The sequence below is a fragment of the Opisthocomus hoazin genome, chromosome 27, assembly GCF_030867145.1.
Source record: "Opisthocomus hoazin isolate bOpiHoa1 chromosome 27, bOpiHoa1.hap1, whole genome shotgun sequence".
NCBI classification, from domain to species: domain Eukaryota; kingdom Metazoa; phylum Chordata; class Aves; order Opisthocomiformes; family Opisthocomidae; genus Opisthocomus; species Opisthocomus hoazin.
Genome location: NC_134440.1, coordinates 8,913,918 through 8,936,690, shown reverse-complemented (window position 1 = coordinate 8,936,690; position 22,773 = coordinate 8,913,918). Strand labels below are relative to the sequence as shown.

General features: G+C 59.7%; 2 protein-coding genes across 2 annotated transcripts in view; both read right to left on the bottom strand.

The window, feature by feature from the left end:
• The window catches only part of LOC104330526 (ceramide synthase 4), a 43,926-nt gene extending 39,378 nt beyond the window's left edge, over positions 1–4,548 (bottom strand). The window contains exons 1-3 of the mRNA XM_075444196.1: positions 4,433–4,548; positions 3,769–3,895; positions 1,322–1,376 (exon numbers count right to left, since the gene is read on the bottom strand). Coding sequence (XP_075300311.1) covers positions 1,322–1,341 — 20 coding nt within the window. The 5' untranslated portion in view covers positions 1,342–1,376; positions 3,769–3,895; positions 4,433–4,548. The remainder of the gene's footprint in view (positions 1–1,321; positions 1,377–3,768; positions 3,896–4,432) is intronic.
• Positions 4,549–8,753: 4,205 nt separating this feature from the next.
• Positions 8,754–22,205, bottom strand: LOC104330532 (unconventional myosin-Vb-like). The gene is made up of 39 exons (XM_075444110.1): positions 22,129–22,205; positions 21,946–22,084; positions 21,334–21,496; positions 21,080–21,224; positions 20,788–20,944; positions 20,454–20,594; positions 20,152–20,233; positions 19,837–19,944; positions 19,487–19,599; positions 19,108–19,373; positions 18,840–18,921; positions 18,387–18,527; positions 18,194–18,316; positions 17,690–17,773; positions 17,383–17,388; positions 16,967–17,116; positions 16,753–16,850; positions 16,509–16,595; positions 16,316–16,427; positions 15,878–16,089; positions 15,519–15,675; positions 15,194–15,433; positions 14,260–14,469; positions 14,011–14,200; positions 13,735–13,880; positions 13,362–13,505; positions 12,967–13,200; positions 12,787–12,797; positions 12,548–12,664; positions 11,966–12,152; positions 11,669–11,843; positions 11,302–11,457; positions 10,979–11,130; positions 10,592–10,681; positions 10,237–10,387; positions 9,529–9,799; positions 9,275–9,449; positions 9,012–9,092; positions 8,754–8,912 (listed from the first exon to the last, which is right to left on the bottom strand). Exons 1-39 carry the CDS (start codon positions 22,203–22,205, stop codon positions 8,754–8,756), a joined length of 5,532 nt encoding a protein of 1,843 aa, XP_075300225.1.
• Positions 22,206–22,773: the final 568 nt, after the last annotated feature.

The following is a 22,773-nucleotide window of genomic DNA, read 5'->3' as shown; positions in this document are numbered from 1 at the left end:
AGGATGCAGTGCCCCAGCGCCTGGCAGAGCTTCCTACCCACCTCCTCATCAGACGTGTTCCAGGTCTAACAACGGGGTCAGCTGGACCTTTTACAACATAACCTGCAGTGCCTTGCACTGCAATGAAAACGGTGACATAAATTCTTAGCCTGTGACATAGCCCACTGAAGTGTCCAGGTACGCTATTAATATTGACTAGAACGAGGGTAACTCAGTTTACTAGCAGGAAACAATTCCAAGATTTTGGCTTTCTGAAAAGCAATCGATTTCTAAGTAAGTTCTTGTATCAGATACAGACTCTCGGCTCCCCCTTTCCCTTTATGTGAAAGCAGGGCTTTTCTCCTACAGGGAAGTTAACAGAGATTTCAGATACAGCCAGGAGATAAAACACATAAACCATCCTGACCCCGGAAATCTTACTACACTTTTGTTCTTATCAACAGGCTCTACATTCACAGCTGAAGTACAGTCAGTTCAAAACTGACTCCCCTCTTTACATGGGATTTTAGTGTCTACTTGTTATGTCATAGCAATGTCTGGATGCAGCCAAAGAGTCCAAATTTTATAAAAAGTGATCTTCCAGAGAGTACTGTGAGATACAGATTCAATTTTCAGCATTTCAGAGAACATTAGTTACAGCCCACAGTACAGAAAATCCAGACAGACTATTTGTTTTGACTTGTGGGTGTTAGCCCTTTGAGATTCTATAACCTCATTTCTTGGAAGTTTGCTTTCACCTGAACAAAGGCAAAGACTGGAACACAGGCGACCACAGCGAGGGAAGAAACGGACAGGTTGCCTTGAGGATCATATCAATGGGAGGAGAGATCCACTACGATCCTTAAAATGGAACTGCTGCTCTTGCCAGCCTGAGACATTCCCCTGCTGAGACAGGTTCCTTAGAACCCAGAGCCAGCGTAAACCAACACTGGCATCAAAGACCAGACCCTGGCCTCCACCCGTTCCTGACCAGCACTCCCACTTCACTGCCACCGCCTCCCCATACTCAGTGCAAGAACTTGTGAGGCTTCACAGAGAACCAGGCTGAGAAAAACATTTGGGTTAAAACTAAACCTTTTTTCTTTTATTCGGGGTTCTTTTTACCCCACATTGGTTCCTCAGTGCAATTCACTGCCTGGCTTCAGAATCATTTGTGCAGGCTCAATGTAAGGCACGAGAGAACAGCACAAGTGCCTTGGGGCAGGCAAAGGTGTTCCTTCTTCTCACTATGCAAATACAGCTCAAGCTGACCAAACTGTACTGCTGCAGAAAACACTTCCACTGAGCTCTAAATGTCACACTGGAAAGGACATGTCCATACCTGGAAAGATCTGGACTCATGTCAGCAAGTCCTCGCTGGCCTCTGCAAAAGGAACCTGGGAAAAAAAAAAAAACAAACACAAAAGTAAGACTAAATATTGTATATGCACAGCCCCAAGCACATTCTGAGTGTACACATGCAACTAACTCGCAGGGACCCTCAGCATCACATCACACACTGTGCCTGTGTTCCTCCCACAGCTCTCTCAGGGGTGAGCAGGCAGCTTATAAAGCTTGCCCCTTCCCACCTTAGACCTGAAAAAGTAGTGTATGAGAACATTCGAGCTGTGGTTTACTCTCTTGAAAGGGGCTATCAATTCAGATCTCAAGATTCCCCGAGACATCCTTCCTTAAAACCACTGCTTCCAAAGCCTTGACAAACCATCACAGCCTGGCCACGCGGCAACCCAGAGGGTCGATCACTCCACCTGCTGCAAGCCATGCTCACAGACCAAACTCTTCCACACCAGCTCTGCGGGCAGTGCTCTCCAGAAAGAGAAGTCCCACGGCTGGCAACCACCTTGGAAGACAACGCGGCAGAGCTCAGAAGTACGCCTGGGTGGCTGCAGCCTCACCCCCTGCAGCCGTAGTGACGAAACACTCATTTACCATCACCACTGTTCACAAGTAGAAATCACTGGTTTGCAGTCAGTTTTTTGTGCATCAAGCCCATATATGCTGCTCCCGAGAATCACAGAATGCTACAACAAATGATCTACAGAGGTTTTCAGTTCCTTCCCCAGCCTATCAAGGATTGTTTGCTGCAGTAAACATGCCAGAAAAGAAATATTTGGCTAAATCTACAAAATGGAAAGCAATTTTTTGTCACCAAAACCTCTGCAAGAAAGACTTCAGAATATTATAGAAGCTGGTGTTATAACACAGAATAAAAACCTAGAAAAACAGTATTCACTTTCTTGATATCGATCTCAAAGGACAGAAAGCAATCAGACTTCCCTCACACCTTTTTGCTTCTTGAGCCCTCTTGGGCTCAGTAACAGAAACAAAGATCCCCATCGGCTGCTGTACAGAAAAATTCACATTGCAGGAATGACTGATATGGCTGGGTTTGTGTTTACTCTAGAAAAGACTGGCTCTTGCTGCGACAGTGACTCTTCAGAGCTTGTGCTCTCCTTCAGCCCAGACCCTACTTCAGTTCTGCACTCCAAAGCATGTCAGAAAACCCTCAGGAGCCTTCCAAAAACCACCATAAAAATGCTCTCCATCAAGCTGGTGACCTCATCGAGTGGAAAAAAGGAACTCCATCAAGTGGAGAAGTGTTAACAAGCAGCCTTCAGCAGATCTGTTTCTGTCCAAAAAAGCGCATGCTAGAAAATGTAGCTTTTAAGACTGGCATTATGTCTGCACATGTACACAGCTCCAGGGCTTCTGAGTTCAGCCAGGTCAGTGTCCCCAGGCGGGCTTGGAAGGGAAGAGCAGGGAGCCGAGACATCCCCAAGCACCACCATTCCTCTCTCTGTCTTGGTCGTGCAGGGTCTCCCCAATCACTGCCAAAGAACACGGGAAAAGGGCACCAGCCACCAGCTCAGAGACATTTCTATTTTCATTAGAGCTGAAACACAGCATTAGCTCCTCAAGCTGAGCCGGTAGACTTGGCAGCAGGAATCTAATCCTTGCCACAAGTGAACAGAGAGGACGAGTCTCTCTGAATTACCTGTGTGACAGCCTGCAAAAATAAACCCAGTTTCTGCAGACTGAGGTGGAGCATACCAGAAGGACAGCGTAATGATCACTCTTCACCGGGTGTATTTGCTCTCCTCCCTGCCTGGAAGCTGCTACCAAGCTGAGGAACCTCTGCTTTCTGCCTCATCTCCTTACTCTGAGTAGGCAATTAGACTAAGAAAATGAATATTTTATAGCAATTTCACCAGCTTGTAACAGCTAACAGGTATTCCTCCTACAGCAGGTAAAAAGCACTTTTGGCTTAACGTCAGATGCACTTTTCAGCTCTGCCAGCTTCTTTACTGCTCTTGAACACATCCACCGCACAGAGCCCGGGAGCTCCCAGCACACAGCAGCCGCTTCCTTCTTTTTTTTAGGAGGGGGGAAAAAAAGGGGGGGGGGGGAAGCTCCTCTTCCTTTTCAACTCTCCCTAAGTCTCCCGACTATCTTGAGAAACCCGAGCTCGCAGCTCCATCCGTCACCAGCTCGGCCTCGCACCCCACAACCGGTTGTCCCTGCGGCCACAGCAGAGCTCGGCTCCTTCGGAGGACGAACCTCCCCGCGTCCGTCCTCTCCACACCTCCCACCCGGCTCCGGCAAAACCCCCTCGCAGAAAGCTTCACATCGCACTTGCAAACCACGGAGTGGCCTTCAGATGCCGAGAGATGATGCGGATCAATAAGCGAGCGTTCTCAAACCCGGCCGGCTAAAATCCCGACGCCTGACTCGCCGCCCGGCAGCACCGCCCGCCCCAGCAGCGCTCACCTCGCGCTCTCCCACCCGACTTCAGCCTGGCTCCACGGCCAGGGCTTCCCGCACCTCAGCGTCGGGCTCCCAGTGATTCCAGGTTCACCATCCAGCATCCGGCTTGGGGTTTTTTGGCAACTTTAACCTAAGGGGAGGGGGTTTTTCTGTCCTTGTCCTGCTGGAATTTTCACCATGACACAAATCTTCTCGACGAGACCCACCCCCACAGACGCACTCCTCCAGCCCTGGGGCCAGCCTGGCCGCCCCTTCCCCTGGGAACCGCTCTCATCGCCAGCAGAAACCCTGCCCTCGGCTCCAGCCCCCTCCCGGCCGAGCCCCAGAGCCCCGCGGACCCCCCCGGCTCGGGGAGCCCCGCTCCGCCCCCCCCAGCTCCCCCGAGCCGCCTGCGCCGGAGCAGGCCCGCGGAAACCCCGCCGAGCCGCCCCCCCCCCGCTCCTCCCGGCTGCCGCGGCCCCGGGGGCGCCGCCGGGCCCTGCCCCTCGCCAGGCGGGAACCGGCCGCTCGCAGCTCTGCCCGCCCGAGGCGGCTCCGCCGGGCCCCGAACCCCCTCGCCCCGCGCCCCTCGGCAGAGCTCCCGGTCCCGGCGCCACCAGCCCCCGCGCCCCGCCTGCTCCCCCGCTCCGGCGGGCCCCGGCCCCCCGCCAGCCCCACGGGCGCCCACCCGCTCTCCGCCGAGCCCCCCGCTCCGCCGCCGGCCTCTGCGCGCCCCAGACCCCGCCAGGAGGAGGTGGCGGCCGCGGGGCGGGGCGGCCTGGGCGCTGCTCCGCGCCGCTCTGCTCCCCGGGGCCGGGCCCCGCCCCTCCCCGCTCGGCCCCGCCCCTCCCCGCTCGGCCCCGCCCCTCCCCGCTCGGCCCCGCCCCTCCCCGCTCGGCCCCGCCCCTCCCCGCTCGGCCCCGCCCCTCCCCGCTCGGCAGGGCGGGCACGGGCACCCCGGGCCAGGGGGCCGGCAGCGGGGGAAGCCCGGCCTGCCGGGCGCGGAGGGGCGGTGGGCGGACAGGCGGCTGCTGGGGCCCCCGGCGGGCCTCAGCGGAAGCCCGGCTTCCTTACCCGGTGCGAGGGGAAAGGGGCCGGTGCCAACGGGAAACACGGACGGAGCTCCCGGCGGGGAATCTGCCCCGGGTGGCACAGACGGCCCTCGGCCCCCGCCCCGCTCCCGCTCCAGGGCTGGCGGGCGCGCTTCCCCCTTGTCTTTTCCCTGGAACCTCTTCTTTGACCTCCATTGGTCTCCGAACGCTCCATACGAGGAATCTGCTCGTTCCGTGCCCGAGCACCTGCCCTGAAACTGCTCTAAAAATTCATTTCAATACCTGTATGCACACGGGCTTGGTTTAGCCTGGGTAAATGCCCGGTGCCCACCGAAGCTACTTCATCACTCTCCCTCCTCACCCAGACAGGGGAGAGGAAAGATTGTGAAAGCCTCAGGGTCGAAATACGGGCAGGGAGAGATCACTCACCGGTTACCAGCAGGGGCAGAACAGACTGAACTTGGGGAGCAAAAAGTTTAATTTATCACCAATCAAATCAGAGTAGGATAATGAGAAATAAAACACCTCACTCCGGAGATGGCACAGGAAAAGGGAAGAAGGAACGTTCCTGAGTGAAAGGCACATCACCCATTGAGAAGTGCTGCCCCTAAAGACACCGATGAACGCGAAACTCTGGCGACTAAGCCAACGACACGAACAGAACCACCTGCTTCAACTGCCGAAAGAGCGGATTCGCCAAAGCCAGATTTCTCGCAGGATGGGGCAATCTCCAGGAAGGTCTCAGTGAATAAATACAAAATTGTGGAATATAGTTACCTTCACCGATTGCTCGCCATCTTACAGGAACAGCAGATCACTGCCAGGCACGTACCTGCTACTCCTACTCCCGTGCATCTCAGCAGAACATTTGCCCTCTTTCTCCCCCAACAGAGGACACGTGCATCTAAAACAGCCTTCACCTTACTGCCTTCCAAGAGGGTTTCTGTCCTGCCCGGCCTCCTCTGAGTTCTGGGATCCCACACACACTTCTCTGGGTGTTGACCTGCCTCGGACTATTGCCGTATCGCCCTGCGAATTCAGATCACCTCCTAGGGGTTGTGTGTCCAGGTTTTCTTTTGTTTACTGCCTATACTGTAAAATATTTTTGAATCTTAGGCAAAACTGCTAGCTGAACCACGGATCGGTAGTGTGACACCAGGCTCTATGGGACCTACTAAAAACAGCTGCTTTTTCAGATCTCCCAGTATGGTGTTTTTTAATTGACAATGTTCCATACAAACACCAACTACTGCAAAAAATTTACCAGACTTACATGATTATGCTAGAAAAAACCGCAGATCTTCGCCATTCAGTGCTGCAACCACTATGATACAAACAAAGCGGTTTTTTTTTTTCTCCTTTTGAGACTTTATTTCTCACTTAGTAGCCTCTGACAGAAGAAATCAGAGGCAAGAGGTTGAATTTTTACTGGTTTGGACAATCATCTCCAGAAGACAGCAGTCAGCTCATTGCAGATGAGAAGATCAGCGCAGCTTCCCCGTTCAAGCAGGAGTGCCTGGAGGTGATGCTCATGACGGATGTGGACAGAAACCTCATACAAACTTCTGTTTTATTTTGTTATTTTTATTGTATTTGCCCTTTCTGCAGGGCTGCTCTCCAGACACCCCGCTCCCCATTTACACTTGTGCCAGCCGTTACTCCTCCCCAGCTGCAGAATCCCGCATTTGCACCCGTTCAGCTTCACACCGCTGATGACTGCCCAACGCTCCGGTCTATGGAGACCCCTCTGCAAGGCCTCTCGTCCCTCAGCAGCTCCTCCCAGGTGGGGCTCATCCGCAAGCTTGCTAATGGGGCATTCAGCTGCTGCATCCAGGTCATGGATCAAGATATGGAACAGCGCTGGCCCCTGGACTGAGCCCTGAGGAACACCGCCAGTGACCGGTCGCCAGCCGGACGCAGCCCCGGTCACTACAGCCCTTTGAGCCCGGCCGTCCAGCCACTGCGTCTCCCTGCGCACCGTCAGCCTGCTCATCTCCCAGCGGGACAACTGCTGCAGAGGGATGCTGAGAGGGACAGTATCCAAAGCCTTACGAAATGCAGAACTACATCACGGTCACAGAATCACAGAATAGTAGGGGTTGGAAGGGACCTCTGTGGGTCACCCAGTCCAACCCTCCTACCGAAGCAGGGTCACCTACAGCAGGTTGCACAGGACCTTGTCCAGGCGGGTCTTGAATATCTCCAGAGAAGGAGACTCCACAGCCTCCCTGGGCAGCCTGGGCCAGGGCTCCGTCACCCTCAGAGGGAAGAAGTTCTTCCTCGGGTTCAGCTGGAGCTTCCTCTGCTTCAGTTTGTGCCCATTGCCCCTTGTCCTGTCGCTGGGCACCACTGAAAAGAGCTTGGCCCCATCCTCCTGACCCCCACCCTTCAGATATTTATAAGCATTTATTAGGTCCCCTCTCAGCCTTCTCTTCTTCAGGCTGAACAAGCCCAGCTCCCTCAGCCTCTCCTCATAGGAGAGATGTTCCAGTCCCCTCATCATCCTTGTAGCCCTGTGCTGGACTCTCTCCAGGGTCCTCTGACTCAGGGCAGCGGGCAGCCCATGCTCTGTCGGTATTATTAAGGACTCAGGCAAAAAAAGAAAACCATTGAACCCCTCACTTTTTCTTCATTTCCCTTTGTCAGGTCACCACCATTGTTAACAAGTGTTGCTCCACTGCTTGCTTTAGACCTCCACTTGCTATGAACATGCTTAAAAACCCCTTCTTGCCAGCAGACACAACACTGACAGTCCTAAAGTCAATGATTTCATGAGCACTGTGGCCAAGACCATGCCATCTCCCACCAGTCCTACTCCATTCCCAATGAGCAAGTCTAGGAGAGCATCTTTCCTAGCTGGCTCCCTCAGTATTTGGCACATCAACTCCTCTCCCACCAGCTCCAGCCCCTTCCCCGACCTGCTCCTCACAGCAGGATGGAATTCCCAGCTGGGGCCTGGCAAGTGCAAATCTGCCCTGAGGACAAGGGCCACGCAGCCAGAGATTCCTCCTTGTCACCTAGAGAAGAACTCCTCAGAGCTGGCATTGCGGCTGGGCCATGCCTAGCAGACACCCACCACAACTCCTGCTGTCTTCTCCACAGCCCTGATCCTCGCCCACAGGCTCTCAGCCACACCATGGCTGACTGGAAAGGCTGCACCATCCAACCTCTGCCTTACGTCCTGTGCAACCCCTGCACCTTGCCTGCCCAGCCCAGCCCTCCTCACCAGCCTGGACCGTCCACCCCAGCACTCCAGGCGTGGGACTCCTACCACCAACTCCATCTAATCAGTGCTATGTCAGAGCCCGTGCCCAACCCTGCGATCCTCCTAAGAGTCCCAGGCCCTGTATGGGCCCAGCTGCTTTCCTGGGGCAAACTGAAAGAGCATAGGTTTAGATTGGACTTCAGGAAGAAACGTCTTACAGTCAATGTATGTAACCTTGGAACAGGTTGCCCAGAGAACTTGTTGACTTCCACCGTTGGAAGCAGTCAAAGTCAGGTTGGATGGGGCTTTCAGCAACATTATCTAGCAGAAGATGTGCCTTCCCATCACGGGGGCTTGGAACTAAATGGTCTTTTGAAGTCCTCTGCAACGCAAAACATTCCTTACTTCATGAAAAGCCCCAGGAGTGGCCCAGGGATGATCCTCGGTCTCCCTCACACCACCCTGCACACAGTGCACCCACCCCAGATAGCCTCAGACTGAAGTTTTCTGCAAAAACTTTTATTAACTTCAAAGGATTAAAAAGTGGCCAAAACCCCCTGTGCAGGACTGTCATGGGCCCTGGCTGTGCCACAAACACAGTACCCGAGTTCCAATAAACAAACAAACAACCTCCCAGAAGAACAGCTCACATAAGAAGTGCTGCACCCCCAGCCTTCGTGGCCTTCCCACACCTCAGGAGGTTCAAACACCCGCAATGGGGCACTGGCAGTGGCCCAGGGCCAGACCTGGGCTCAGAGGTGGGTAAGGAAGGCCAGGCCGAGGGCATCGGGAATGCGGAGCTCCTCCAAGGGCAGGGGGGAGGCGGTGAAGGGCAGGTGCACGGGGAAGAGGTGGCTGGTGTCCACCAGGAGCTGGCTGGGTTCCCCTCCGAACTGGTCCTGCAACTGTTTCTGTGGGGACACAGCGTTCGCATCCAGCGCTGCCCTAGTGTGGGGGCCCATGTGGAACAGCAGCCCCCACCCCAGCACTGGATCCCTAGTCCTGCTTACCTCAACGCTGCTGATGAAGCTGGGGCTGATGCGCTCCTCCAGTCCGACAGCTGGGGTGTAAGCCCGGAGGATCTTCACAACCTGAAGGAGATGGTGATGGGGACCATGAACAGGTCTGGATGTGCCCAGCCCTTACACTTCTGGGCATGGCTTGGTCCTCCCCCGCCCCAGTGTCAGGTCATCCCTAGTGCTCCCAGGGAGGCCAAGGAGACCCAGGACAGGGTGAGTGCCCAGCAGGCAGCGAGCTCCAACCCCCCCAGTACCTGCTGGGGTGACAGCACCGTGCACAGGCTGCAGAGAGCTCCAGCATCCTCCTCTGTCACCTTCTTCACCTGCAAGAGCTGGGCAGCCTGGACCAGGGGCTCCAGCACCTCGCGGGCTCCACTCTGCTGCAGCCCCTCTGCCCGCAGCCACTGCTCCAGCTGGCTGATGTTGTACCTGCCAGGGAGCCCAGGTCAGAGGACACAGGGGCCATGTCCCAGCCCCCCAGATGCACCGCTCCTGCACAGGGACTGACCTGAGCTGGATGCCACGGCTCCAGGAGCACGTGTCCTTTCTCAGCAGCAGGTAGTTGAGGGTGGTGCCGCTGATGAGGAAGAAGAGCTGGCGCAGTGCCTGGTGCCCCACACTGGGGACCAGCCCGTGGTGGTCCAGCACTGCGCGGAAGGAGCCCAGCTGCTGCAGCAGCTCAGGCAGGGTGTGGGCAGGGGCTGCCGAGGACCGGCGGTGGCCAGGAGGGCAGGAGGAGGACAAGCCCTGTATGGGCTCGCTCTCCAGCATTGCAGGAACTGAAGGGTAGAAAAGGCTCGTCATAACAACGCAGAGACATGGTGTTGTGCCTCAAGCAGCCGGCACACTGGTCCTTTGCTCTGCATCCCATTTGGGGACACAGGGGCCAATGACACCGCCAGGACAGCTGGCCCAGGCTAGCCCCGGGGCTGGCCCTCCCTGCCCTATGAGGCTGCAAAGCAGGGCAGGGGGGAATAGAGCTCCCCATGGATGCAGCCCAAGGTCCCCATGGTGCTGAGCTCACTTTAGCTCCCCAGCCACCTCCTCCAAGCCAGGAGGCTCAAGGAGCAGATGGTCCCCCAGTTCAGAGCCTACCTTCCTCACTCTGGGTACAGCCTCTGTGACAGAGCAGGTAGCTCACACAGCCAAGAGCAGCGTTCCCTCCCTGAACCAGTGCCCCGTGAGCGTCCTGCGAGCCCCCACACCCAGGCCATACCAATCATGGGTTTGAGGTGCTTCTCAGCAGTGCGGATGAGCTGCTGGTAGAGCTGGACAGCCAGGGCATCCAGGTTGCGGCAGGAGCTCTGCAGGTCCACATTCTGCAGGCAATGCTCGTTCTGCCGCGCCGTGTTCCACTGCCAGTAGCTCTGCGGGCACAGGCTGGGTCAGAGCCAGCAGTACCAGGGGACGCAGCTGGGTCCCCAAGCAAGCGCAAAGCGGTGTCTGCCCAGCACATCCCTAGCTAGGGCTAGGGGCAGAGAGGATGCAGCCCCAGGTGGGGACAAACCCTGTCCCCACCAAGCTCCCACCCATCCCAGGGAGGGGGCAGCCCCCCTGCAGCCCAGCCCTACCTTGTCCTGGCTGTACTGGCGCAGGCAGTTCAGGAGCCGGCAGGCGTTGGCAAGCCAGAGTGCCACCACACCAAAGTCATCACTGTGTTTCTGCAGGTGGGGACAGAGAGCCCTGGGGTCAGCAGAGTTCTGGTTGGTGACAGCAGCAAGCCCTCATGCCCCTCGGTCACCCCGTGAGCCCCACGGAGCTAGCTGCAGCCTGGTGAGGGGCACAGAGCTGTTAGACCCTGCAGCACTCAGGGGCACCCCTCACCCCAGGAGGTGCTCTGGACGCTGCAATCAGGCACACGCTGTGCCCTGGGAGCCAGGCTGCTGCCCCAGGGCCACCTCGCCTTGGCCAGTGGAGCTCCTGCTCCTCAGCCCAACCCACACCCCGAAGCCCAGCACCTTCATGACCCTTTTGATGGCATTGATGGCTGCATCCAGCAGCGAGAGGGCCCGCGGCTCGTCGCAGCAGTGGTCCGCATGCCGGATGCACAGGAAGAGGACGTAGGCTGGCAGGTCTGGGAGAGCCCCAGGGCTGCTCTGTGGTTTGTAGTCTGCAGGGGAAAGCAGGACTGTTGGGATCCAGGCAGCTATAGGAAGCTGGTCCTGAGCCAGGCAGGATACTGCCCCAGCAACACTGAAAGGATGAGCTCACACAGAGGTTGGCAAGAAACCCTAGAAGGGATCAAGCTAGAGTAAGTAGTCTCCATCTCTCCAAACCCTACCTGTGATGATGGCCTTGATAATGCGCCCTTCATCCTCCATCCGCCACGCTAGCATGGCCTGGGACAGCCTGGCCACAGATGGGACCATAAGGGACTGGGACAGGACCTCAGAGGACGCTGCCAACTCCTGCGCTGGCCTGGTAGCCTCTCTGTTCACTGGGGAAGAGGAACACAGGTCACATCCTGCTGTGTCCTAGGCTGGGGACCCAGGCCAGATCCCCTCAGCTCAGTCCAAGCAGATGCTCCCCAGCACCTCTGTTTGCACGGAACCCTGCACCTCATGTTGAGGTTGAGTGATGCTCCAGCCTCAAACCAGGCTGGTGACCCTCCAGCCAGGCCCATGCCTCCCTCTCGTGCAAGCACTTGCCTGTGAGCTCCTGGATCTGCTTCGCGTAGGCTCTCAGCTTCTTCTGGAGCTTCAGTGTGGTCCTCTCCTGTTTCTCCAGCTTCTGGGCCAGCTCCTGGGCAGGGACAGCTCTGGTAGGGCTCAGCCAGCCTTCCTCAGCTGGACACCCCACCAGCACCCACCGAGTGGAGCAAAGCTGGGGGGATGCAGCAGGGTCCCCCACATTACTCCCTAAGGGGCTGCTGCAGCTCACCCCGTGGCAAGGGGGTGAAAGCCAGTTCCAAGCCCGGTCCTGCCCGCCTCCCTCCTGCCCCTTACCCAGTTCTCCTCCTTGAGCCGCAGGACATGGTGCTGCAGCCCCTCCTGCCCCTGGTGCCGCTGCAGGTCCTGGATGAGGGCTGCCTGCTGCTGGCTCAGCTGGTTGAGGGAGCAGATGTCGAGGTGCAGTCCTTCTACCTCCTCCTCGTGCTGCCGCTTCTCCTCCCGCAGCTGACTCGCCAACAGCCTGCACACAAGCACCCGGGGAAACTGAGGCACCAACCTCCTCCAGCTGCCACATGGCATCCCCTGGAGAGGCTGCTGGGGAGGTACTTCTACCCTGAATCCTCAGAGCTGGGAACTCTCCCCCTGCCCAGGCACCTTGGGGAGAGTACAGACCCAGCTGTGCTAACAGAGCATCTCCCCTCGGGCTGCACTGCGCCTCGAGCATCACAGCACAGCCCAGGAGCAGGCTGCACCAGCCCTGCCCTCTTAGGAAGCTGCTGCTGAACCCAGGACATCCAGTCTGCTCATGCACAGGCACACCCACTGCTCAGAGCAAGGTGGGATGCTCCGGACACGCAGGAAGACACAGCTGGGTGCTCTGGAGCAGAGGGAAGGAGAGGCAGGGGTACCCCCTACCCAGTTGGGCTGCGAAGGGAAGGCTGCCCTTGCTCTCCCAGCCCAGCTGCACGTAAGGAGATGGCTGCTTCAGGATATGCAGCTGCCCAGCACCGCAGCCTTACAGAGGCCAGGCAGCTGCAGCCCAAGCCATGGCTGGCTAAAAGACCAGCCAAAGCCCCAGGAGCAGCACGGATCCAGCAGCCCATTGTGGGGAAGCCCGGCCCAGCTGGGGACCATCTCCCTGGCACCACACTCACCTATTTTCAACCTGCAACGCATCATACGCGTGCTTCAAGTCATCATCCGCTGCTGCCTTCTCCGGACTCCTGCCCAGCCCCAGCATCTCAGCTGTGTTCTGCAGGGAGAGGAGAGCAGGGTGAGGCCAGCCCCACCAACCCAGCTCTGGCCCCACTCCTGGCAGCTGGGCAGGGGCTCACCCTGCGCTTAAGGAAGTCCAGAAGTTTCCTGTCCTCTGGCTCCACAGGGGCCTTGGACCTCCACAGCTCCTCCCGGGTCCGGGCCAGCTCCTCGTTGACGGTGTTGAGCTGCCCCAGGAGGAGGAGGTACGCCTTCTCAAAGGGATCCTGGCCCACACTGCCATTCTGCAGCACCTCGCCGCTGGGCTGGGGCTGCAGCCCCTCTGGCACCGGCTGCCAGCACTCCTCCAGCCCCTGGGTGCACAGACTGGGTTTGGTACAGCAGCCGGTGCTGGGCACCAGTGCTGGAACACCTGCAGACCCCCCTTCCCGATGAGATCAGCTCCCTGGCAGGAGCCCCAAGGCACAGCTGTCCCCATAGCCAGCGGAAGGGACAGGCCATTTGTCACCCCCACCCCACAGTCCCCACCAGTTTCACCACTAGCCTCAGCCTGCTGGTCGGAGCCATCTCGTGAAGGAGCTGTGGACATGGAGGACAGGTAGCTGCTCTCAGAGCCCAAGAAGCTCTCTGACGAAGGGGACCATCTCAAGGTGCTTTGCTGAGTGGGGAGAGAAGGACAAAGTCGTTGCCCCGCACCCCAAGTGCCCACTGAACATCAGCTGGGGCAGAGCAGCGATAGCTTCAGGAGGATACCTTGGCTTGGGAATCCCCCAGAACATGAGCTTCCCCAGGAAGGGTGCCCTGGACCAGCCAGCGCTGCCTGCTCCCCACGAGGATCCGAGGGAGGGGTTGCCCTGAGCCCCCCTGTGTCACTGCCAGCCCCTCACCCTGTGGAAGGCCACCTCATCCCGCAGGTTCTCATAGACCTGCTCCAGGCGGGCGTACTCCTGCACCAGGCTCTGGTAGCGTGCCCGCTCCTCCTCCAGCTCCTGCAGCAGCCCCCGGCTCTCCCGCGCCGCACGCTGGTGCTGCTCTGGGGGGACAGACACAGCAGGGAGTGGGGACAGGCAAAGCCAGGACCCCACTGCGAGGGGACAGGCAGGAACCCACCAGGCCTGCAGGACCAGGGGAATTGGATGAGGGGATGGGAGGATCCTTTTTACCATCCAGATCCTGTGACTGCTCCAACGTGCGCTGGATCAGAGCATCCCTCTCCTCCTCCAGCTGCAGCTTCGTGGCTTCCACCTCTGCCAAGCGCTGCAGGAAGAGGGACAGGTACAGCCAGAGCCCTGCCCTAGGCCAGCCCCGGCTGCTGGAGGTCTCCTCCAAGGACCACAGCATGATGCCAGGTCCCTGGAGAGCCCCGTGGAGCCCCAGCAGAGCAAGAGCATCCCCCATATAGACAGACTGACCTGCCTGAGCTCCTCGACCTCCTGGCCCAGGCAGCTCTTCATGCTGTGCCTCTCCAGCTCGGCCAGCCGCTCCTGCAGCTGCTGGACCTGGGCATCACGGGCCACATCCTCCTGCAGCCGCTGCATCTCAGCCCGCAGGCGTTGCATCTCCTCGGTGTGGGCAGCGTTCAGCCCCGAGAGCTGCTCCACCAGCTGCTGCTTCTCCTGGGCCTTGGGCCAGCGGGCAGAGCACATCAGGCAGGTGGCCGGGAGCATGTCCCCACACATCTCCCATCAACAAGAGCCCACGCCTCAGGCTGCCCTTCTGCAGTGAGCCTGGATACCCCGTTTCCCACCCATTTGTTTGGAGCCCTGAGCCTCTGGTATCACATCAAACAGTGTTCTGGCCTAGGAGAGCAGCTCTCCAGGACACACCATTCTACACTGAGCCACACATGAGCTTTGCCATGGCTTAACAGCCCATTGCCCATCTCCTGGCCAGCCCCAACAGCACGATTTTCCAGCCCTACTTTCCCCAACCTCCACAGGCACCCCGAGAAATGGAGTGGTGGCAGCCGAAGCAGACACACTCACTCAAGATGGCAATGGCAGATCTGTGGTGGGACAACACACCAGGTCAGAACTGTTCCCAGCCCACAACACTGTGCTACAAGGCTGCACTCAACCAAGCACCCAGAAGGGTGCCCAGCCCTCCCCCAGGGCCACCAGCCCCACATCCATAGGAAGCATTGAAAACCCAGGAATAAGACCCAGATGCATGACTCTTGCCTGGAGACACGTCAGGCAGGGTCACCTCCCACCCCAGGGCCAGGAGATGGCTGGAGACAAGGGCAGGTATGGTTTTGGCTGCACAGAGACCAGTAAGAAGTGGTCAGCAATAAGCAGCTGCCCCCCACACCCTGGAACCCCAAAAAGGGCTGAAGCCAGCACCCACCTGCTCATCCAGCCTGCACTGCAGCTGTATCACCTTGATCTCCATGCCTTTGTGCAGCTGCTTGTAGTGCTCGACGGAGCGCGCCTCGGCACGCAGCCGCCGCAGCTCCCGGCACGCCCGCACCCGGCGGTAGCAGCACTGCAGGTAGATGACGGTCCCACGCAGGCGGGCGTAGTGGGTCCGGGCCAACCAGCCCCGGACAGCAGCCTGGATCACCACGGCTTTCTGGTGCCACACCATCTGCGGAGGGAGAGATGGGGCACCATGTGTGGCACAGCCCCTCCTGGGTGGGACTGGGACACCCACCACCCTGCCAGGCTCCTACCTGTCGGTAAAGACGCCGGGCAAACATGCCCCGGGCAAAGGCTTGGATGGTGATGACAGCCTGGCGCGTGTGTAGGTAGGAGCGCTGGGCCAGAACCATCCTCAGGGTCTTCTGCAGCATCACAGCAGCCCTGGTCCTTCGCAGCATCCTGACAAGTCTGCAGGGAGGGCAGAGAGCTGGGCAGGTGGGGGGCAGAGCCCCCAGGGAGGGCAGAGAGCTGGGGGGCAAAGCCCATAGAGGCAAAGCCTGCAGCCCAGCGCATACCACAGGGACATCCAGCTCAAAGCCCAGCCCTGAACCAGGACAACTCCCAAGGCTTGGCTCATCGCAGCCCCCTCCGAGCCCCATCCCTCGCTCACCTCCGGGCCAGCATGCCGCGGGCCCAGCGCTGCAGGCAGATTGCTGCGGCTCGTGCCCGTCCGAAGTGCCTCCGTGCCAGCCAGCCCCGCAGGTGCCTCTGCAGCAGGGTGCAGGCTGCCCTCAGCCGCCGGTACCGCAGCTCCTCCAGGTAAGCCACTTGGCCAGCCCGGAAAAACACCTTGCTCTTCCCACACTGGTACTTGTTGGGGTCCTGAGTGCAAGGGGGAAGTCAGTCCCAGGAACTAAGTACACCCCAGCCAGGTTCCCCCACGAGCAATGCTCCTCATGCCACTGATCTCCCCATCCAACCTCCCTGAAGGCCGTGTTCCTCCCCATTTCATCCATTTCTGTACCCCACTTAGCACCCACACATGGAGAGAAGCATCTGCAAAGGATACTCTGATACCACAGCAGCACGTCCTAAGCAAGACCCTTACCTGGAGCAGCCTCTCAAGGGCAAGGCTGCAGATTTGCTTCTCACTGGTGCCCCTCAGCTCCTCTCTGCTCACCAGAGCCCTGTACCTCTCTAAGAACTCCTGGTATGTCCACCTGTGGGGGACAGAGGGGGTCAGAGGTGCTGTGGCCGGAGGTGGGGAGGAGCACCCAGGGTGCTGCTGAAGCAGGGGGTACCTGGAGGGGTAGCCTGCGGCGCTGATCCGGATGGTCTCCAGGACTCCGCAGGCTCGTAGCTGCTCCACTGCTCGCCGGGAGTCAAACCTGGGGCAAAGAGGGGCTGATCTAGAATGGCTCCCAGCCAGCTTGGCGAGATCCAAGCTATGCAGGGCCAGGGCAAGAGGGACACGGATCAGAGGGACAGCAGTGGTCCCAATGTCCCCAGCCCCATCCCCGCCAGACTCCCTAGCCAGGCACTCACACAAAGGGCTGCTTGCTATCGTTGGGTTTGAGGCAGCGGACATAGTGCGGTGTGGTGCTGCCCAGCATCTCCATCAGTCGCTTCAGGGAGGCTTTGAACTGCAGAGGACAAGGCAAGCGTGGTCAGGGCCAGCAGGAGCATCCTAGGGCTTGTGGAGTACCCCAGCCCCGCTTGTCCGAGGCCAGGACGTGGTTCTTCTCCCCCAGCCCCATACCTGGCTGGAGATGGACTTCTTGCTCTTTTGGCTGCTGGGCAGCGATCGGCGGCTGGGGTGACCAGCCATCCTGGGCCCGCCGGACCTGCGGGACTGCAGGGAGATGGGGCCATCCCCTTCCTCCAGGAAGAGCTCAGCGAGCAGGGCAGACTGCACGGAGTAGAGCTGTGAGCGCCAGGCAGACCTTGCAGCGAGCCTCACCCAGTACCCAGAGAGCCATCGCCACCAGGAGATAAAGTCCCAACAGACCACAGGCTCCACAGAAGCCAGCCCCATGCATGGTCCTCTGTCCTGCTACAGCCCAGATGTGCCAGATGCAGCTGTGCCCCCGCCTGCTGCTTCCCCCAGGAAAAACTACATGCAAGCCACAGGCACCTTCCCACGTGTGCTCGAGAGCCCTCCAAGACATTCCTTACCTTCTTCTAGGGCCAGGCAGGGTGGAAGGGAGAAGTGACAGCATTACAGACCTGGAAGCCGCAGGACCCTCCAGCCCTCCCAGCAGGGACACGGCCAAGGTGTCCCCCAGAATGGGGAAGCCCAAGGCAGAGGAACAGAGTGGGGACCATCCACATCTCAGGGCACCCTGACCACTGCCAGCACTGCATGGGGCTGTGCCAGCAGGCAGACAGGGGTTTACCCTGCGCAGCTTATACCTCCTACACCATCAGCCCTTCCCAGCCCCAAGCTCTGCCCTCCACAGCCCCTGCTCGGGGTGGCTCTCACCTTGCTGGCTCGCAGCAGCCCCACCAGCTCCTCAGGGACAGCATCCCTGTTCTTCTCCACAAACCCATCACACTGGTATTCCACCTGGCAGAAGACAGACCAAGTACCAGCATCAGCCCGCAGCTTCCCAGATCGCTTTGGTGCGGGGCTCTGCTCGGACACAGCTCAAGGCTTTTGGAAGAAGGCCTCGCAGGGTCAGAGCTGCTGGTGGCCACACTACCTAGCTCCCACCCTGCTGCAAGGCTGCTGGTGGGAACCATCACAGCCAGAGTTTCCATATTTTTACTCTCAGTTAGAGTTGCAGCCCAGCACTAAGCAGCAGCAGAGCCAGCAGGATCAACTTCCCAGCCTTGGAGCGTGCAGACAGCGGCCACAGGAACTCGGGACAATGAGAGGCTCCAGGAGATGCCACCAGCTCGAGACAGGGCAGGCTGGGTGCCCACTGGGGCAGAGCCACTGCTGAGCCCTCTCTGCCCAGGGCTGTACTGCCGCAGCTTTCCCTACCTTGCCAGCAAAGTGGCACACAACAAAAGCATCCGTGGGCCTCTTGGGTTTCTGGAAGTGGGAGCTGCTGAGATGAGTCTGGTAAAGCTTCTGGGTCCAGCTCCCATCGTTGCCTTGGGGCATCTGAAAGGCATATGGGTCAGAAGGGGCAGCGGGTAGCCACAGCAGCCTGCTCCTGGCACCTCTTGCCCACCTTGCACTCCTCATTCAGCAGGTCCAGGATGCCAAGCCGGCCCTCGATGAGCTCAATGCATGGCTGGTTGTCACAGAAGTCAATGAAGACCCAAGGGATATCCTCGGTCACATACTCCTCCTGCTCCAGCTTGAAGACGTGCTGGAGGGCAAGGAGAGCAGAGCAGGCCTAAGCCAGGAGGTGACAAAAGTGGCCAGCCACCAGGCAGGCTGCAGGCAGTGGCTTGGTAGCTGTAAAATGCCTGGGCAGCCCTTCTCCTGGAGCAGGAGCACTTTGGGAGAAAGGAGGGAACCCATGCCCAGCTCCAGTAGCCTCCCAGAGCCCCAGGTTTGGAGGGACTGAAGCACCAGCCGCAATCAAAGCGGTGAGCACCAAAAGCAACCACGCAGCGGAGATGTGCGGGGCCCACCCTCGCTAGCTCCCAGCAAGGAGACACATCTGTGTGACACCCACCAGGTTGAAGAGCTGCTGCAGCTTCTCATTGGCATAGTTGATACAGAACTGCTCAAAGCTGTTGAGCTCAAACATCTCAAACCTGTGGGCAGCAGAGACCTGCCTGAGGCAGCTGTCAGGCAGAGCCAACCCAGCCACGAGCTCCAGGCACAGGGATGGGTACTGCCCCGTGTCCCAGCTGGAGCAGATGGTGGCTGTAGACCCCCAGCCACAGCTGATGCAGGACCACGCTCTTCCAGGCAGCCCAGGAGAGGGGAGCTGCTCTTACCCATAAATGTCCAGGATGCCAATGGAGGTACGGTGGCTCTCCAGCGACCGCAGGGCACGGTTGACCCTGCTCACCATCCACCTGAAGACCTGCCCGTACATATGTTTGGCCAGGGCATCCCGGGAGTCAAGTGCCTGCTGCCTGGAAAGGGGCTTCAGGTAGGTCTCACCAGCAGTGACCAGCTTGCGGTGGCAGAGCCAGCGCATCACCTGTGATGCCTCGACACCCAGCAGCGCGCAGAACAGCCCCAGGGCCTCATCGGCAGGCTGCAAAGGGACAGACCCTGTCATCGCGGTGCTGGCGAGACGCGGCTCCTGCAGCCAGCACAGCTCAAGGGCCGCTCTGGGATGCGGGACGCGGGCAGCAAGCTCTTGCCCACCTCCACGAAGCAGCCGTCCCCACGGCGGTCCCTCCCTCTGACCACGACGTTGCCCAGGTGCAGGATGGCAGCCAGGATGCTGAACAGCTCCAGCTGGTCGGCCTCGGGGACGCCTGCGGGCACAGCACAGGCATGAGGGGGTCTCCTGGCTCCCCCACCCCGTGCTGCTCTGACCCCCTGCATCCCACACGCTGGAGGGATGGGAACGGCCAGCAGATAGCCCGGCTCCCCAGCACTGGGATGTGTGGCACCAGCACTCCTGCACCAGCGTCGGGGTGAGGGCGGTGGGACAGCCAGCCCTGAGGACTAGCCCTGCCCGCCCTCCAGCCCGTGCCCAGCCAGGACAGTACCGAGGAGCGAGAAGGCGTGCCGCGTGCTGTCGAAGTCGGCTGCGTCGTCGGGGCTCTGGGCAGCGGCGCGCTGGCCCTGGCAGGTGTAGTGGAAGGACTCTGCCCCACCTGCGAGGGAGATGCAGCAGGCTGTGAACCAGCACAACCTGCCCCACCGGCCTCCCGACCCCCCTCACCCCCTCCCGGGGTGCCCAGCAGCAGCAGAGCCTCCTCCAGCACCCAGCTGGTGGCCGGGCAGGGTGGGAAGGGCTGGTGCTGCCCAGCGCGGGACGGGCAGGCAGCGAGCTGTGCCGCGGGGCTCGTGGGGGCACTCACAGAGACCCAGGCCCTGGAGCTCAGGCAGGGTGGCTGAGGCACAGAGCTGGTAGAAGATGTGATAGTTCCTCTCCGCTTTCGCCTGTGGAGGAGCAAGAAAAACACCAAGAAGCCTGGTCACCTTGGGCTACCCTGCTCCCCTGCAGCCCCAGATTTGGGGACAAGGGACACCTTCCCCTCTCCCAGCTCAACTCAGTAGCGCTGAGGTTGCTTCCCCGGGGGATGGCCAAAAGGAGCACCCTCCTGCCCTGAGGATTGGGGCTCCCGCTCAGCCCTGTCCCCATGCCACCCCAGAGACCCACCTGGAAGGTGACACGGGACTTCTCCAGCAGGTAGGTTTTGATGGTGGCCCCTGTGACATGTGCTTGGCTGAAGCCGATCTCGATGTACTTCCCAAAGCGGCTACTGTTGTCATTCCTGGTTGTCTTTGCATTCCCAAAGGCCTGACAGGGAAGAACAGCAGGAGGTTTTAGCTGGCCCCAGATCTCCAGGTGCTCTGGAGAAGTTCAGTCACTGCCACCCATTTTACAGCAGGGAACAGACACGGCATCACATCAGGGATATGGCCCATGGGGAGAGGCTGCAGGGACACCCCAGCTACCCCCATGCAGAACCTGAGGCCCCAGGCGGACCCACCTCCATGACAGGGCTGGAGGCCAGCACCTTCTCCTCCATGCTGGAGTCACCTAGGCAGCCCCCGACCGTGGTGAAGTATCTCATGGCATACTTGGCCGACACAGTCTTGCCCGCGCCCGACTCACCACTGATGATGAGGGATTGGTTCTTCCCAAACCTGCCGGAGAAGGACATCAGCTGGGGACAGCCTGTGGCCCAACAGGACCCCTCTCCACCAACAAGCCACAGTCCAGAAGGGGCTTCAGCCCTTCCCCACTGCAGCCCCAGGGATGCTCCCATGGGATGCTCTCACCTCACCATCTGCTTGTACGCCTCCTCTGCCAAAGCAAAGATGTGAGGATCCATGTCCCCCATCTCGCGGCCGCTGTAGGCGTAAATCACCTCTTCCTCATAGATGGGCAATGGCTCGTAGGGGTTGATAGCGACGAGGATGATACCTGGAGGAAGAGGGCTGTGCAACGGGCAGGGGCAGGAGGGGCTCCTGTCCCAGGGAGCTGCGGAGAAGGGGCACGGGATGGGGAGAAGGAGGGGGCACATGGGGCTCACCACAGTAGGTGTAGATGGCCTTGGCCTCCACGAAGCGCCGGCGGAGCGAGTGTAGCACGGCCGGCTCATGCAGGTAGCTCAGGGCCACCAGGTCATCGGCACCTGAGAGGCAGTCGGGGTTGCAGAGAGGCGGCAGCTGGAGCTCAACGGGGTAGGCCAGTGCCTGCGGGGATGGAGATGGAGCAGGACAAGTGCCAAGTGGGGTCAGCCAGCCCCACAAAGGCAGGTGGGTCTGTGGGGAGCAGCACAGCAGGAGGGATGCCGTCTGCAGGCCACGCGTGGGCTGTTAGTCACCAGGAATCGCAGCCCAGCCAGCACGCCGAGCTGAGCCGGAGGCCTTTTGGGAAGTCAGGCAGGAGCAGGCAGCAAGGACCACCCCACCGGGCAGGCAGGGGACACAGGGCGTGGTGAGCCACACACAGCCCCAGTGGTCTGGGCTCCTGCTCAGACCCCAGCTGGGACTCATCCAGGCAAGGTCTGAGCCTCTCCACACTCTGCTGAGGAGCTCAGGCTGCTTTGGGGGTGCAGAGGTGAAGCATCTCCCATCTGGGGATGCCCCACGACGTGGCAAGCACCGCAGGGACCTGCTGAGCCGCACAGCTCCAGCCTTACCGAGCCATCTTCCAGGCGGAGATGGAGATGGGCATCTCCTTCCGTGTAGTCTCTGGTTATTTCCGCCACCCTCCAGACTTCGACACAGTCGGGGATCCACACCCGGGCACCCTGCAGGGACAGGGGAGGGAGGGGATCCCTGCAGAGAGCCATGGCCAAGAGACAGGGAAAGCATCTGGCTACCAGCCTCCAAGCCAAACATCGCATTCCTCCCCATGGTTCTCGCTGAGGACAGTCAGCTCCATGCTCAGCATCACCATAGCGGGGCAAGCCATGGGACCCAGCACCCTGCGAGGTGCCCCACAGCCCCTTGGCTCCTACCCAGCTGCTCTCCAGATGTGTGGGAAGGTGCCTTTACTGGAGCCCTGCTCCTCCCCAGCTCCACCACCCACCCCAGGAAGGCCAGCACCTCTCCTGCCCCCGGCACAGGGGGCTGTCTCTGCCCCGCGCCGAGGACGCGGTCGCGCCTGCTGCTGCGGGGAAGCTTTCTGCAAACGCAGAAGATGCTGAGCACGGGTGTTGCTGAAACCCCGGCGTGCTGGGGATGCCGCCGCGTGGTTCGGCTGGGCAGAGGCCCCAGGCTCGAAAGCAGATGCGGGCAGTACAGATCCCGGCCAACTGCTGAGCCAGACACCATCGCCAGCTCCGCAGCCCCAGCCCCAGGCCAGAGCACAGGGACAGCGAGAAGAAAAAATACCCCGTACCCTTCTCATTCCCCCCCCCCCATTTGCAGCTCCCTGAGGGCAGCTGCACGGGGAGCCTTGTGCAAGGGACCAGTCGGCACCCACGGGACCGGTGCTCCCTGCCCCCGGCTCCCTGCCCGCTGGA